The 12,783-nt window shown below is 35.5% G+C and overlaps 1 protein-coding gene across 1 annotated transcript; it reads left to right on the top strand.

Annotated features, from left to right (window-relative positions):
• The first annotated feature begins 2,751 nt into the window (after nt 1-2,751).
• LOC107696509 (protein lifeguard 1-like) lies at nt 2,752-6,198 on the top strand. The gene is made up of 5 exons (XM_016496869.1): nt 2,752-2,760; nt 2,859-3,059; nt 3,278-3,406; nt 3,681-3,824; nt 6,023-6,198. Exons 1-5 carry the CDS (start codon nt 2,752-2,754, stop codon nt 6,170-6,172), a joined length of 633 nt encoding a protein of 210 aa, XP_016352355.1. The 3' UTR covers nt 6,173-6,198.
• Nucleotides 6,199-12,783: the final 6,585 nt, after the last annotated feature.

Here is a 12,783-nt window from a genome sequence, read left to right as displayed (position 1 = left end):
AATGGCTGCAATATAACAAAGAGTGAAAAATTTAAGGGGGTCTGAATACTTTCCGTACCCACTGTATATCTCCTTATATCATCATCAATACGTACCCATGTTCCAGTTTCATGACTTTAATTATTAAAATATGAATATCAACAAGCATTATTTGAACAACAATTTATTTAAATGTGAATTGAGAATTCTGATTCATTAGCTGCTATAGGTATAGAATAACAAACTGAAATAAACTAATTGAAACAATAAAACTATTTGCACTATAAATCAATGTGTTTATGATTATGGTAATAAATTAAAATCATCTGATAACAAATACCAATTTGCAAGATCAAGCAACATGACCGACTGTTTTTGTACAGCTAAAATAACTGGAAATGACTGACACCGGAAGCAGCGCACATTCAAGTTAAAAATGTCTGCACCTGCTCTCATGTTAAAAATAAGGTTGATAAATATAATTATAGACAAAGTTTGTCTCTGCAGGATTTAAATAAAATGCTAACTTGTTATTTTTAGCAAATTATCTTCATATACAATTGCAGACATATAACCATGGGCAAGATACGTTTAAGTTTGTTGTTTGCATTGCCACATTCTGATGCTGAGTGCATCAACACTCTCAGAAATTAAGGTTCTTTATTGATATCTATGTTTCCATGAAGAACCTTTAACATCCATGGAACCTTTCCATTCCAAGGTTGTTTATAGTGGAAAAGGTTTCTTAAGTCTTAAATGTTCTTGAAACTATGAAGTGTTTTGACTTTTGATTTTTAAAGGAGTCGTCAAGCCACAATGGTATAAATGACCTGAGTTTGTTTACTTCTTAAAGCCGAACTCAAAAGACATGAGTTGTTATTGATTAAAGACTCTCCATAGCTAATCTAACGAGTCATAGATTTAAAGATCTGCTTTGAAGTAATTTGATTCTCACTGAACAGTCAAATTTTATTTTTAATTTCCAGTAACTCCCTAGGCCAGTCATAAACATGAACCCGTGGAAACCCTTCCTGCTGAGCTAAAATAAAGCTGGAAATAAAACGCTGGAATCAGGCAGGGTTACAAGTCTAAAAAACAGCCTGAAACTTGACTGATTCTTGAAAAGTGTGGTGATCTAATAGCAACAAGCAGCACAGATCTTAGCAACATTTTAAGCTGCTTAATTTGGGTTTCTGTAGTTTGAGAGAGAAATAGACAGGAATGTTAATGAATTGGAGAGCTTTCAACACTGCATAGATTTAACAGAGCACCCTGATGTGATTTGCAGATTACACAAAAAATAGCTTGTGTTTTTCAGAAGCTGACATCCCAAATACTACAATACAACAACAAACACCATTTTCTGTTTTGAGTGTTTATATTTACAGTGCTGTGAAAAGGTTTTTGCCCCCTTCCTGTTTTTAAATTTTTTTGCATATGTCACTTAAAAGATTCAGATCATCAAACAAATTCAAGTAATTTAAATTTAAATGCAAGTAAATACAAAATGCAGTTTTTAAATGATGATTTAATCTGCTGTGAAGTGGGACAGTGGAAAACAGGCCGCTGAATATAACCTGGTCTGTAACGCTGGGCAGACTGCTGAGCTGAGACCAAGTCACATGGGATTTGGCATCCACAGTAAATGGGACGGTGATGCATAACTGCTGTTATTCAGTGAAATCCCTTAAAGGGGACAGAGATACTGATACAGACTACTGATTTTTCATAATGACATTTATTTTACAGTATTATAATATGTGTTAGAGAGTCATTATGTTATGCAGACTAACTTGCCTTCTTGTTTTTTCCATTTATTTTAAAGTTGATTTCAATTTATAAAAATTACAGTGTTTAGTTATTAATACATTTTTATAAATTGATTGCAAGTAGTAGTTTTTATTGAAAAAATTTTTTTTTTTTTTAGTAGTTGTTTAGTTGGCCATGCTAATTTCCCCTATTTTTACATTTATATGGACCTCTCTGTCATCTGACACTCACTTAAAAAAACACTATAGTCACACTTTGACATGTTTAAATGAACTCATGTATTCAGATGCTTCAACATCAGTGTCCATAGCAACCTCTCTCTCTCAGCTGCACAACCTGGGTTACCAGGAAGTTGTGTGAGCACCTGCAGTCATATGTCCTCAGTCCTCTGCTGAAAAGTGAAACTGAAAGTGATTCAGAGCTCTGCCTTCTGTATATATATATATATATATTATTGTGCTGTATTCAAAAAATTAGGAAAAACCCTTACAGCAGTTTTAACTATTTTTCTTTGTAATTGAATGACAAGGTAATATAACAATAAATGTGGATTAAATTTCTTAATTAAAATTAAAAAGAGTTGCGATATTTACAATGTTAATAACTGTGGAAATGTGGTTGTGGTTCTAATGTGAAATAGGTAATTGTATTGTGAGTATCAATACATTCTTAATAACAATCTCTCTGTCCTCAGTGTTTAAAAGTCAAAGTAATGTTTATTGTCATTTTTGGTCAACAAATGTGTGGACTCATGGTTGACCGTTGTGTGTTTTTAAAAAGTCAATGCTGATACTGAAACTGGCACAAAGAGGACTACAACTTTTGTTTATTAGCCAGGCACGAGTTAATGGTCAGTTATGATAGTCTAAAAATGCCCAAATATCAGGAATTAAATTAAATAAAAGTTCTAAAAATGTAACACATTTAACATGCATTTATTACAGACTGTACAGTATACACACAGATAAATGTCAAATATGTGTATTAAACACAGTTACTGGAATGAATGAAGCAATGTAACAAATGGTCTTGTTAAATGTGTATGTAACTATTGTATGTAGCAGTACAGTGTGTCAAAGAAAAACACTGTTTCGTGACTCTGTTCTCAGGTGTTCATGGTCTTGACCGTGCAGCTGTTGATCACCTTCTCTTTTGTTGCCGTTTTCACCTTTTCAACTGACGTCAAAGTGTTTGTACGGAGAAATCAGTGGACGTACTATGTGTCCTACGCTATCTTCTTTGTTTCACTGATCGCTCTCAGCTGCTGTGGAGAGTTTCGCCGCAAACACCCATGGAACCTGGTGGCACTGGTACTACAACTGCCTATGCTTACACATTATTTAGTGTTTTCATTCTGCACTGTACAAGAAAACATATGCAATCATGTTTTTATATGGTTTGTGAACTTGAAAAATTTAGTTGTTTACATTGTTTAGTGTTTAATATATAGTTAACTCTTCAAGTTTATATTTAGGTTTAGGTTTGTTTACTCTGTACTGATTGACCCCTTCCTGTATTTCTTTCTCAGTCCATCCTGACCCTGAGTCTGTCTTATATGGTTGGAATGGTTGCCAGCTACTATGATACAGATGCAGTTATCATGGCAGTGGGCATCACTGCGGTGGTCTGCTTCACAGTTGTGCTTTTCTCACTGCAGGTTTGTTTGCTCACTGTAGCAGTCTCATAGTTTTTCATCCTTTATTGTATTTTATTTTATACACGCTTTATTTTACCGAACAACATCTCATGATTATAATGACAGCATGTAAAGATTTGAAAGTATAGTTCAAGTATAGTTTGTGGACATTCAATGGCGGCCAATTTAGTTTTCAAGCTTTTGAGCTAGGCGGTTTTATCATGTGTCTTCCATGCATCCTTTGCATGCGGTAAACACCGCTGATTGTCATTATCCTTCTCTTTTTCAAAAATAGAGCAAATATGACTTCACTTCCTGCTGGGGTGTTCTTTTTGTCTGTCTGATTGTCCTGCTCCTGGCCTCTTTCCTCTGCATCTTCATCCAAAATAAAATTCTGCACATTGTCTACGCCTCGCTCGGGGCCCTGCTGTTCACTTGTGTAAGTACCACCATCAATACCTTAACCTGTTAGTGTTCCACTGCGTGTTTTAGAGGGTTAACTTCGTGACATACAACAACTCAAAAAAAAAAATGTGTCGCATATCTGTGGAAGGCTGACATTCTTCATTTCAACAAGGCTTCATGTTGTGATCCCATTGTGTTTTCCAGCTAATAGCTCCCAGCTATAGTCATCTGCAGGCATCCGTTTACAAAAAAATATAGACGGAATGGTTTTTCATTCCGTCAGTGTGTTCAAAGTTCTAATACTCAATACCAGTAAGACTTACAGTGATTTGTTCTGTTTAGGAACAAACCCCAGTGTCACCTTTCAAAACCAAAACCATGCATATACTCCAAATGGTTCAAGAACAGCATGCAATTTACTTTGGGTATGCCTTTTTTAGGCATTTTAGGCTAATTTTACAGGAATGCTAAGGGGTTAATATCCTTTTAAAAATTATGTTTTTCACAGTCGTGTACTTCTATGTTACTAAGACTGTTAAACTCATCACACCTTCTGTTCTTCAAACAGTTCTTTACTTGCAATAATGATCACTGTTAAAAACCTTTGGCATTCTAGCTGTCAATTTATTGAAAAGAAATGTAAAGTTGTTGTACATCTGAGCTTCTCTCGCTGGTTAGATTTTCACTTTCTTTATTCTTCTTTCATCTCTTCAGCTATTTCAGCTTATTCACTTCAGATACAAAAAATCTCTTAGACTTTAGAAGAGACATTGTATTGTGACTTCCACACTTTAATAATTTATACAACTGTTTTCATCAAGATAATAAAACAGGTTTTTCAAGTGCCAAAATAGAATGCTGTTGTGATTAAGGATGAGCTAACACTGCTTTTCTCAGCGGTCTGGACTAATGGCTGGAGTGGGGCTTTGCTGTTACACATTAAGATTAAATAACCATCAGATTTAAAAAATAGAGTTTAATAGGGTTTGAATGGCTTGGTTGATCAATAGCATGCTGCTTTGGTGAACATACCTGTATATCTTTCAAAAGTGGAAACCTGCACTTTGCTATTATAGTTTGATTGTTTGCTATCAAAGTCATCATCCATTGTCATGCCTTTTTTGTGAGGTAAAACGTTTTACCATCTGTCTTAAACTGGGTCACCAAACTTGGGCCCTTTTGAAATCTCCAGTTTTCCAGTCTGACTGGCTGTATAAAATCATATCCCTTTTGGAGCAGTGAGATTAAGCATTTGGAACTGAAATTGTTGGAACATCAGGAAATTACAGTAGAGTTCTTGGATAAAGCTCATGTTTTATGAAAGAAGTCTCTTATGCTCATCAAGACTGTGTTTATTTGGTCAAAAATATAGTAAAGACCGCAATATTGTGAAATAATTTTACAATTTAAAATAACCTTTTTTCTAATTGAATATATTCTAAAATGTAATTTAATCCTGTGATGGCAAAGCTGGATTTTCAGCATCCCTTAGCCCAGTTTTCAGTGTCACATGATCCTTCAGAAATCATTGCAATATGCCGATTTGGTGCTCAAGAAATATATCTTATTATAATCAATGTTGAAAACAGCTTTGCTGCTTTTGATACATTGATACATTTTTTTTTCAGTATTCTTTGATGAATAGAACGTTCTAAAGAACATCATTTATTTGAAATACAAATCTTTTGTAATATTATAAATGCCTTTACTGTCACTTTTGATCAGTTTTATGCATCCGTTTAAAAAAATTAATAAAATGACTGCAAACTTTTGAACGATAGTGTAACTATCACAGTCAAGCAGGATACAAAACCAGTGAAATTTATGTAGGATTTGCTGATGATTTAAGACCATATGATTTTGTAGTTTCTGAATAAAACATGAGTGGTGCTGCTAGGCCTAGTGCATTGTGCTATGTGGTTGCTAGGGTGTTCTAGGTTGTTTCCAGGTGGTTGCTTACAAGCTTAAAGTGTTAAAAGAGCCCTTCGCCAAGTCTCTATAATATTTTAGTCCCTAAATATTATTTGAATCACTCCTTCAGTGTAAGTCTATGAGATTTTTTTTTAAATCACCCACAAGGGGAAAATTGTGTATATAATGGCACACATCTCTTCAAAAACGATGAAAGTAAAAGATTAATATCATTTTCAATCCTTTGAAACAGTTCAGCTTGCTTTATTTCCTCAAGCACAACATGAATGCGACACTCAGGCCTTGTTTGTTCTTTCACAGTTCCTGGCTGTGGACACCCAGCTTCTCCTGGGCAACAAGAAGATGGCCATTAGCCCAGAGGAATACGTCTATGCCGCTCTTAACCTCTACACTGACATCATCAACATCTTCCTTTACATCCTGGCCATCGTGGGTCGTACCAAGGAATGAGTGCTCCTCCTTCCTGTGAGAAGAGGGAATGCAGTCCACTTTACACGGAATGATATACCATCTCACATCTCATCACCTTTCCTCATATTCTTAATTTATTTGTCTTTCACATTCCCTGTATGTCAACATGTACAGGCTGATCAGGCCATAAGCTCATAAGGCCATTTGCAAACTCAAATGGCAATTTATTTCGAAATTTATTTCAGAACCCGTTTGAATGTAGTTCCTCTACATTGCTCGCTCTGTCCTTCTTGTTAAAACCGCTTCTGTGGTTCTGGAGATGTATAGCGTGATATGACTCAACAGTTGCATCCAAATGGCATGGCAGAAATTCACTCGACTAACCTTTGCACATAGCCTGGTTGACCGTGAGGGAGCAAGAAAGAGCAAATATCAATGAGCGGAGATTTGTATGGCAGAGTAATGAACATTACTGATACTAATGTGCTCCACTAGTCAATATAAAGTCTCTGCATGATAGTTTAACACAGCAAAAAATGTCAGACAGACAGAGATACTTCTCCAAACATTTGCATATATTCAGTAGCTGTAAATAGTCAGATAAAGCTCAAACCCCTCTAGTTCTAGGCATGAATATCTGAATATCTGGCTGTGCTACTCACTAATGTGTGCGTTTCTATAACATTACTGCTTTGCAAAATAATACCACCAATAGATGCACTCCAAGATGACAAACGTTTGTTCAGTTGACTGTATTATCTACAGTATAACTATGAGAAGTAAAATAAAGCCTGTATATAGTTTATCTTTCTGTTGTTGTTTTTTGTTTTTTTTTTGAGAGGAAGGTGAGCTTGAGAGGTTGTCCTGGCTATTAAATCGTTCCAAAGGTCAGTATTTGAGGCTCAAACACTACATTACATGACTCTTTTCTCTTTCATGCTGACTACGTTACAGATTTATTTATTTTTCATTAAATAATTCATTTTGTTGTTTTGATTTTGTATATCTGTGCGTGAATGAGGGAAAGAGATGTATTCCCTTATTTTAATGAATGTGAATGGAATATTGAATTATTTGAGGCTTTTAGAAATTTTGCTAGTTGCATGTTACCTTGCAAAAATGTTCCATGTGCTGGAAAATAACAGGATATTTCTTGCATTTGATGTTTTTGTGGTTATTTATAAGTTATTTATTAAAATGCCAGAGGAAGTCTGCTGGGTAATGGACAACTTGTCATAAACATGGTAATATGGTTCATTTTAAATTGTCCTAGAAATTTAAGTGATGCATTTAAATCTAAGACAAAAAAAATAAAGAGCACACTTAACATTGACAGGCATTTATTTAAGCATTTTAGGGCTAATTGTAGTGTACAAAGACAGATTTTTGTTTATTCAAATTGTATACTAAAGAATATTCACTCCACATGGTTTCAGATGTGAAATGTAAAATGGTTTCTTAGATAATTAGGTAACTTAAAACATTCACTGAAATGCCATGTACCAAGCTGAAATCTCCTATCTTGCATGTGGAGCTCTTGAACACTGAACTGGCTGTGAAAATCATGGGTTAAGAAAATATTGACTTGGGTGGCTTAACCTTTCTTTGTTTGTCTTTATTACTAACTTCTGCATAAGTAAAGCTATAGTGGATTGAGGTGTGTAGGGTGTGTTTGGGCTTTGTAGATCTCTTCGCACTGTACATTTGCATTAAACTGAAGCCTCTTTGCTTTTCATCACAAAAATAAAATTTGAGGAAAATACGGATTGAAATTGTCATTGTACTTTCAGTGATTGGAGTAGATTGCAAATCATATATGAAATGTCATATAATGTGAATCGTTGAAAATGGTTATTTGGAATTAGTATCTTGGAAGAAATCACAAAGGTACTGCCCCAGGGATCGCTTTTGAGTTTTGAGTGTTGTGTATGGAAAAATATGTAAAGTTGACTCTAGTATTTGTGATTTATTAGTATTTGTTGCTCAGTCATGACCCAAAGTCTTATTTTAAAATAGGAAAAATAGGAAATGAAGTGTTTACTGGAAATAAAGTGCAAACTGTTTTTCTCGTCATAATTATGATCATGTAAAAAAAACATGATCATAAGATTTTAGTTTTAATAGTACTCATTTCTAAACTTTTAGAAAATTTGAATTTGTTTACTTTCGTATATGACCGTTAACATATATTGCCTCTGAAAGAGACATTATAAATAAATATACACATGCAATTTGTCAGAAACCACAATAATAGCATACAGTGCATATTCCTAGTGAGGAAATGCTCCAAAAATCCACAAAAGGGACCTATAGTGGAAGAAACATAAAAAGACCAGAGTTGCAGGTGATGTATTGGAAATATCCACATCATAGACCATATGACAAACGTAATTGCAACTTACCTATGAAATTTCCTTGTACTCCAATCAAGTGTAAAGTTTTAATGTGATCTGAGATTAAACATTTAATTCCTGTAGCTGTTCTAGTTAAAAATATGATTAAAAATGGTTGAAAATCACTTCATATTAAATACATTTTCATATTAAACCTTTGAACATTAAATGTGTTTTTTATGTTTAAGTACACAGGAAATGTTCCATGCATCTTACAGTATTTGCAAAGTTTTTTTTTTATTTGTACATAGAATTGTGCAGCAGGTTAAAGGTGAAGAGGACGTTTTGGAGAGGGACAATGATCTTCATTCAGAGGAGCAGTAGTGGCGGTTGTGCTTGTTGATCAACAAGTGCTTCAGTTTTGGATCTTTCCTGTAGCGTTCAAGCAGCAACTCTTTTTCTCTTTGCACCTTCTCCTTCTGTATTTTCTTCTCCTCCTTTTTCTTGACCTTTTCTTCTGCCCAGGTGAACAGAACAAGTGGCCCTTTTCTTTTGCTCTTTGGCTCTTCCTCGACATTCACATTGTGCTGAGTCTCATTCTTGGGACCTTCAGGAGAGGTTACACAGAACAGCTTCATCATGTGCTCATCCATTTCCTTCTTTTTCTGAGAGGCGACATCCAAATGACCTTCTATGGCCTTGGAGTCTCCCATTTCACCAGGATTATTTTTCTCTTCCTCACATCCCTGGACCTCCGCCACTTCACTCGCCCACACTTCCTCCAGCACCTCGCTGTCTCTCTCCAACCAAGCAACCATCTGTCTTGGTTTCATTTCAGCCTCCAGCGGTCGGTGGCGTTCAGACTTGAGTAAGTCACAGGCCCGGATGGTCTTCCCTGTGTACTCCACATACTCGTTCTCCTCATCCTCTATGTCAATGAGCATGAGTTGTGGAGGCGGCTCAAACAGGGAAGAAGTGGATGGCTGAGGCTTCACCAGGCTGGGAGGACACATTTGAGTTGGTGAACAATGCAGATCAACAACTTCATCAGGTGAAGGAGTGGGGCTCGGAGGAACCACCAGTCGTTTGGGAGGATGCACTTGGGAGTGTCGGAGAGAAAAGAGTTCATCATACGCTGGAGTGGGACGTGGAGGAACAGCCAACGGTTTGGGAGGATCCACTTGAAGAGGAGAACATGGCAGGGACACTTCCTCAGGTGCAGGAGCTGGCTTTTGAGGCCGCATGGGCGGTTTGGTCACTGGCGGCAGGGGCTTGAAGCGAGCGGCTGGTAGAGTGAGATGTTCAGAGACACTTGGAAGCATTGGAAGTTCTCCCTCTATTGGCTTCAAGAAGGAAGATCTCACTGGAGGACTGACTACAGTTTGCTGAGGTTTGACCTCCACAAGAAGTGGAGTTGGCTCAGTGGCCTTTTGTTCCTTCAGTTTTCTCTTCTTCTTTTTCTTTTCTCCAGCCTCTCTATGCTCACCTCCTCCCTCCACCAACTTTTCTAGACTCTGCATCTCTCTGAATTTGGCAGACTCTCTTTTTTCTGTTGCACACATCCTCTCTTTTATCTTATCAAGTGTCTCTCTTTCTTTTTCAGCCTTGTCTTTATGACTTCCTCCCTCATTCATCTCTCTCTCCTTCTTCACCTTTCTCTTCTCCTGTCTTTCCTCCTCTTTCTCTCTATACTGTAAAAAAATATTTTTTAAGGTTGTAAATAAACATTATTGCAATACAGACAATACTATTTCAGTCTTTCTATTTCAAAATTTCACATTTAACTCAATGTGTTACTTGCAGTTTCATTGTAATTAATTGTGAAATTTACTAGCAATTTCTGTTTCTACACAATTTTTTTTTTCTTTGTAAGCTGGTACCTTGCGGCATCTTTTTCTGCACTTCCTGTCATTAGCAGTGAAGGCCTTACTCTCACCCGCCTTCGTCAACGGTGCCTTTGGAAGTTTCTCTAGTGCTGCCCATTCTTGCGCTGCACACTGCTGTGCCCTCAGAGATGTCTCCCTTCTGCGCAAGAAGTGAGCAAAATGCTCAAAAAGTTGTCTAAATATACTGCTGAACAGTGCCATTGTGGACACTGAATGCTGCAAGTGAATTCAGTATTTGTCGAAAATCTTTGCAGAAAGTCACGAAACTAGTATCTTTCGATATTTTCACTCCTAACACACCAACAGAAGACAAGAGTCAGGGCTGCCAGAACAGAATCTCCATTATGATGTCACAACAGTGTGCTGAACCCTGAGAACTCTGAACTATGTGAGCAGCTCCTGTAGCAAACACATTCACTCTAGTGGCACCAATATACTGACTGAATGGAAATACTGACTGTTTTCAAACAAGTTTCCCAAACTCTCCTCCTGCCGCTGAATATTAAAATGACATGGTAAGGTTCAATTTTAAGAAACAATTACAATGTAGAACAAGGGTACTTACAGACCAGATTGGACAGAAATTAAACATTTAAATAGACAATCTAACACATTTTACTATGCAGTAAATTTACAAATGAATAAAAACAACCCAGTTATTATACTTTTATTTACAATTTTATTTAGCTTTATTAAAAGTCCCTCTGTCCACAAGGTATTGTGCGCCCTTTCTATATCATGAAAGACATCTTTTTTAAATCCAAATTTACAAATGACTGATATGGTGTAAACATAAAAGAACAGAAATAATATTGAAATAATTGTGATATATCTAAAATTATAACGATATTTTATTTATTTATATTAATTTATTTGTTATTATTTACATTTTTGCATAGTGAATGTTACAGTTAGACTGGTCTTGGTTGGTTTTTAGAGGGGTTTTGGCACTAGCTGGAAGACCAACTGGACCAGCTGAAGACCAGTTTAAACCACAGTGACTGGTTTAAAATTTACATTTTAAACACTGCCATTCAAAAGCCTAGAGTCAGTAATAATTTTTCATGTTTTTGAAAGATGTCTCTTATGCTCACCAAGGCTTAATTTATTTAATCAAAAATACAGTACAAACAGAAATATTGTGAAATATTACAATTTAAAATAAAAGTGTACATAAATAAGTGTTTTCCGTTTTAATATACTTTAAAATGTAATGTAGGCCTATTCCTGTGATAGTAAAGCTGAATTTTCATCAGCCAAAACTGCTGACGTTTATTTATAAAAACGTTTATTATTATCCATGTTGAAAAATATTTCTTTATATTATTGATGTTTTTGTGTTATGCTGTCCTGGCGTCTGACAATCTAACACATTTTACTATGCAGTAAATTTACAAATGAATAAAAACAACCCAGTTATTATACTTTTATTTACAATTTTATTTAGCTTTATTAAAAGTCCCTCTGTCCACAAGGTATTGTGCGCCCTTTCTATATCATGAAAGACATCTTTTTTAAATCCAAATTTACAAATGACTGATATGGTGTAAACATAAAAGAACAGAAATAATATTGAAATAATTGTGATATATCTAAAATTATAACGATATTTTATTTATATTAATTTATTTGTTATTATTTACATTTTTGCATAGTGAATGTTACAGTTAGACTGGTCTTGGTTGGTTTTTAGAGGGGTTTTGGCACTAGCTGGAAGACCAACTGGACCAGCTGAAGACCAGTTTAAACCACAGTGACTGGTTTAAAATTTACATTTTAAACACTGCCATTCAAAAGCCTAGAGTCAGTAATAATTTTTCATGTTTTTGAAAGATGTCTCTTATGCTCACCAAGGCTTAATTTATTTAATCAAAAATACAGTACAAACAGAAATATTGTGAAATATTACAATTTAAAATAAAAGTGTACATAAATAAGTGTTTTCCGTTTTAATATACTTTAAAATGTAATGTAGGCCTATTCCTGTGATAGCAAAGCTGAATTTTCATCAGCCAAAACTGCTGACGTTTATTTATAAAAACGTTTATTATTATCCATGTTAAAAAATATTTATTTATATTATTGATGTTTTTGTGTTATGCTGTCCTGGCGTCTTCATTTGTTCCCTCATCCCAAAACTAGGCTACATATCCCATCGAAGACTATTAAACTAATATTTCTATTTTATTACTTCATGAATGACTGCAGTTTGAAACTGAGCTAGACTATGCCTCAACCCGCTGTCTGTGTGGTCATTTCGCCTCATACATGCGCTGTGAGACTGCGCATGCTCACTGTGCTCGACTGGCATAAAGTTGGCTTGACGTTGGACGTGCGATTTTCGCAAATGTAGGGACCGTCTGTAAAGTTACATACGACATTGGTATACACGTTTCTAACTTCAATAGCATTTGAAGAGAATGACTTACAG

This window comes from Sinocyclocheilus anshuiensis, unplaced genomic scaffold, assembly GCF_001515605.1.
Source record: "Sinocyclocheilus anshuiensis isolate Anshui unplaced genomic scaffold, SAMN03320099.WGS_v1.1 scaffold590, whole genome shotgun sequence".
NCBI classification, from domain to species: domain Eukaryota; kingdom Metazoa; phylum Chordata; class Actinopteri; order Cypriniformes; family Cyprinidae; genus Sinocyclocheilus; species Sinocyclocheilus anshuiensis.
The sequence above is the reverse complement of the archived record's forward strand: the minus strand, read 5'-3'. Positions and strand labels throughout refer to the sequence as shown.

What these genes read in the sequence shown, in the direction of transcription:
- LOC107696509 (XM_016496869.1), top strand. An exon ending in CATGGAACCTGGTGGCACTG is followed by an intron (nt 3,060 to 3,277) that starts GTACTACAACTG and finishes TTTCTTTCTCAG; the next exon opens with TCCATCCTGACCCTGAGTCT. An exon ending in GGGCCCTGCTGTTCACTTGT is followed by an intron (nt 3,825 to 6,022) that starts GTAAGTACCACC and finishes GTTCTTTCACAG; the next exon opens with TTCCTGGCTGTGGACACCCA.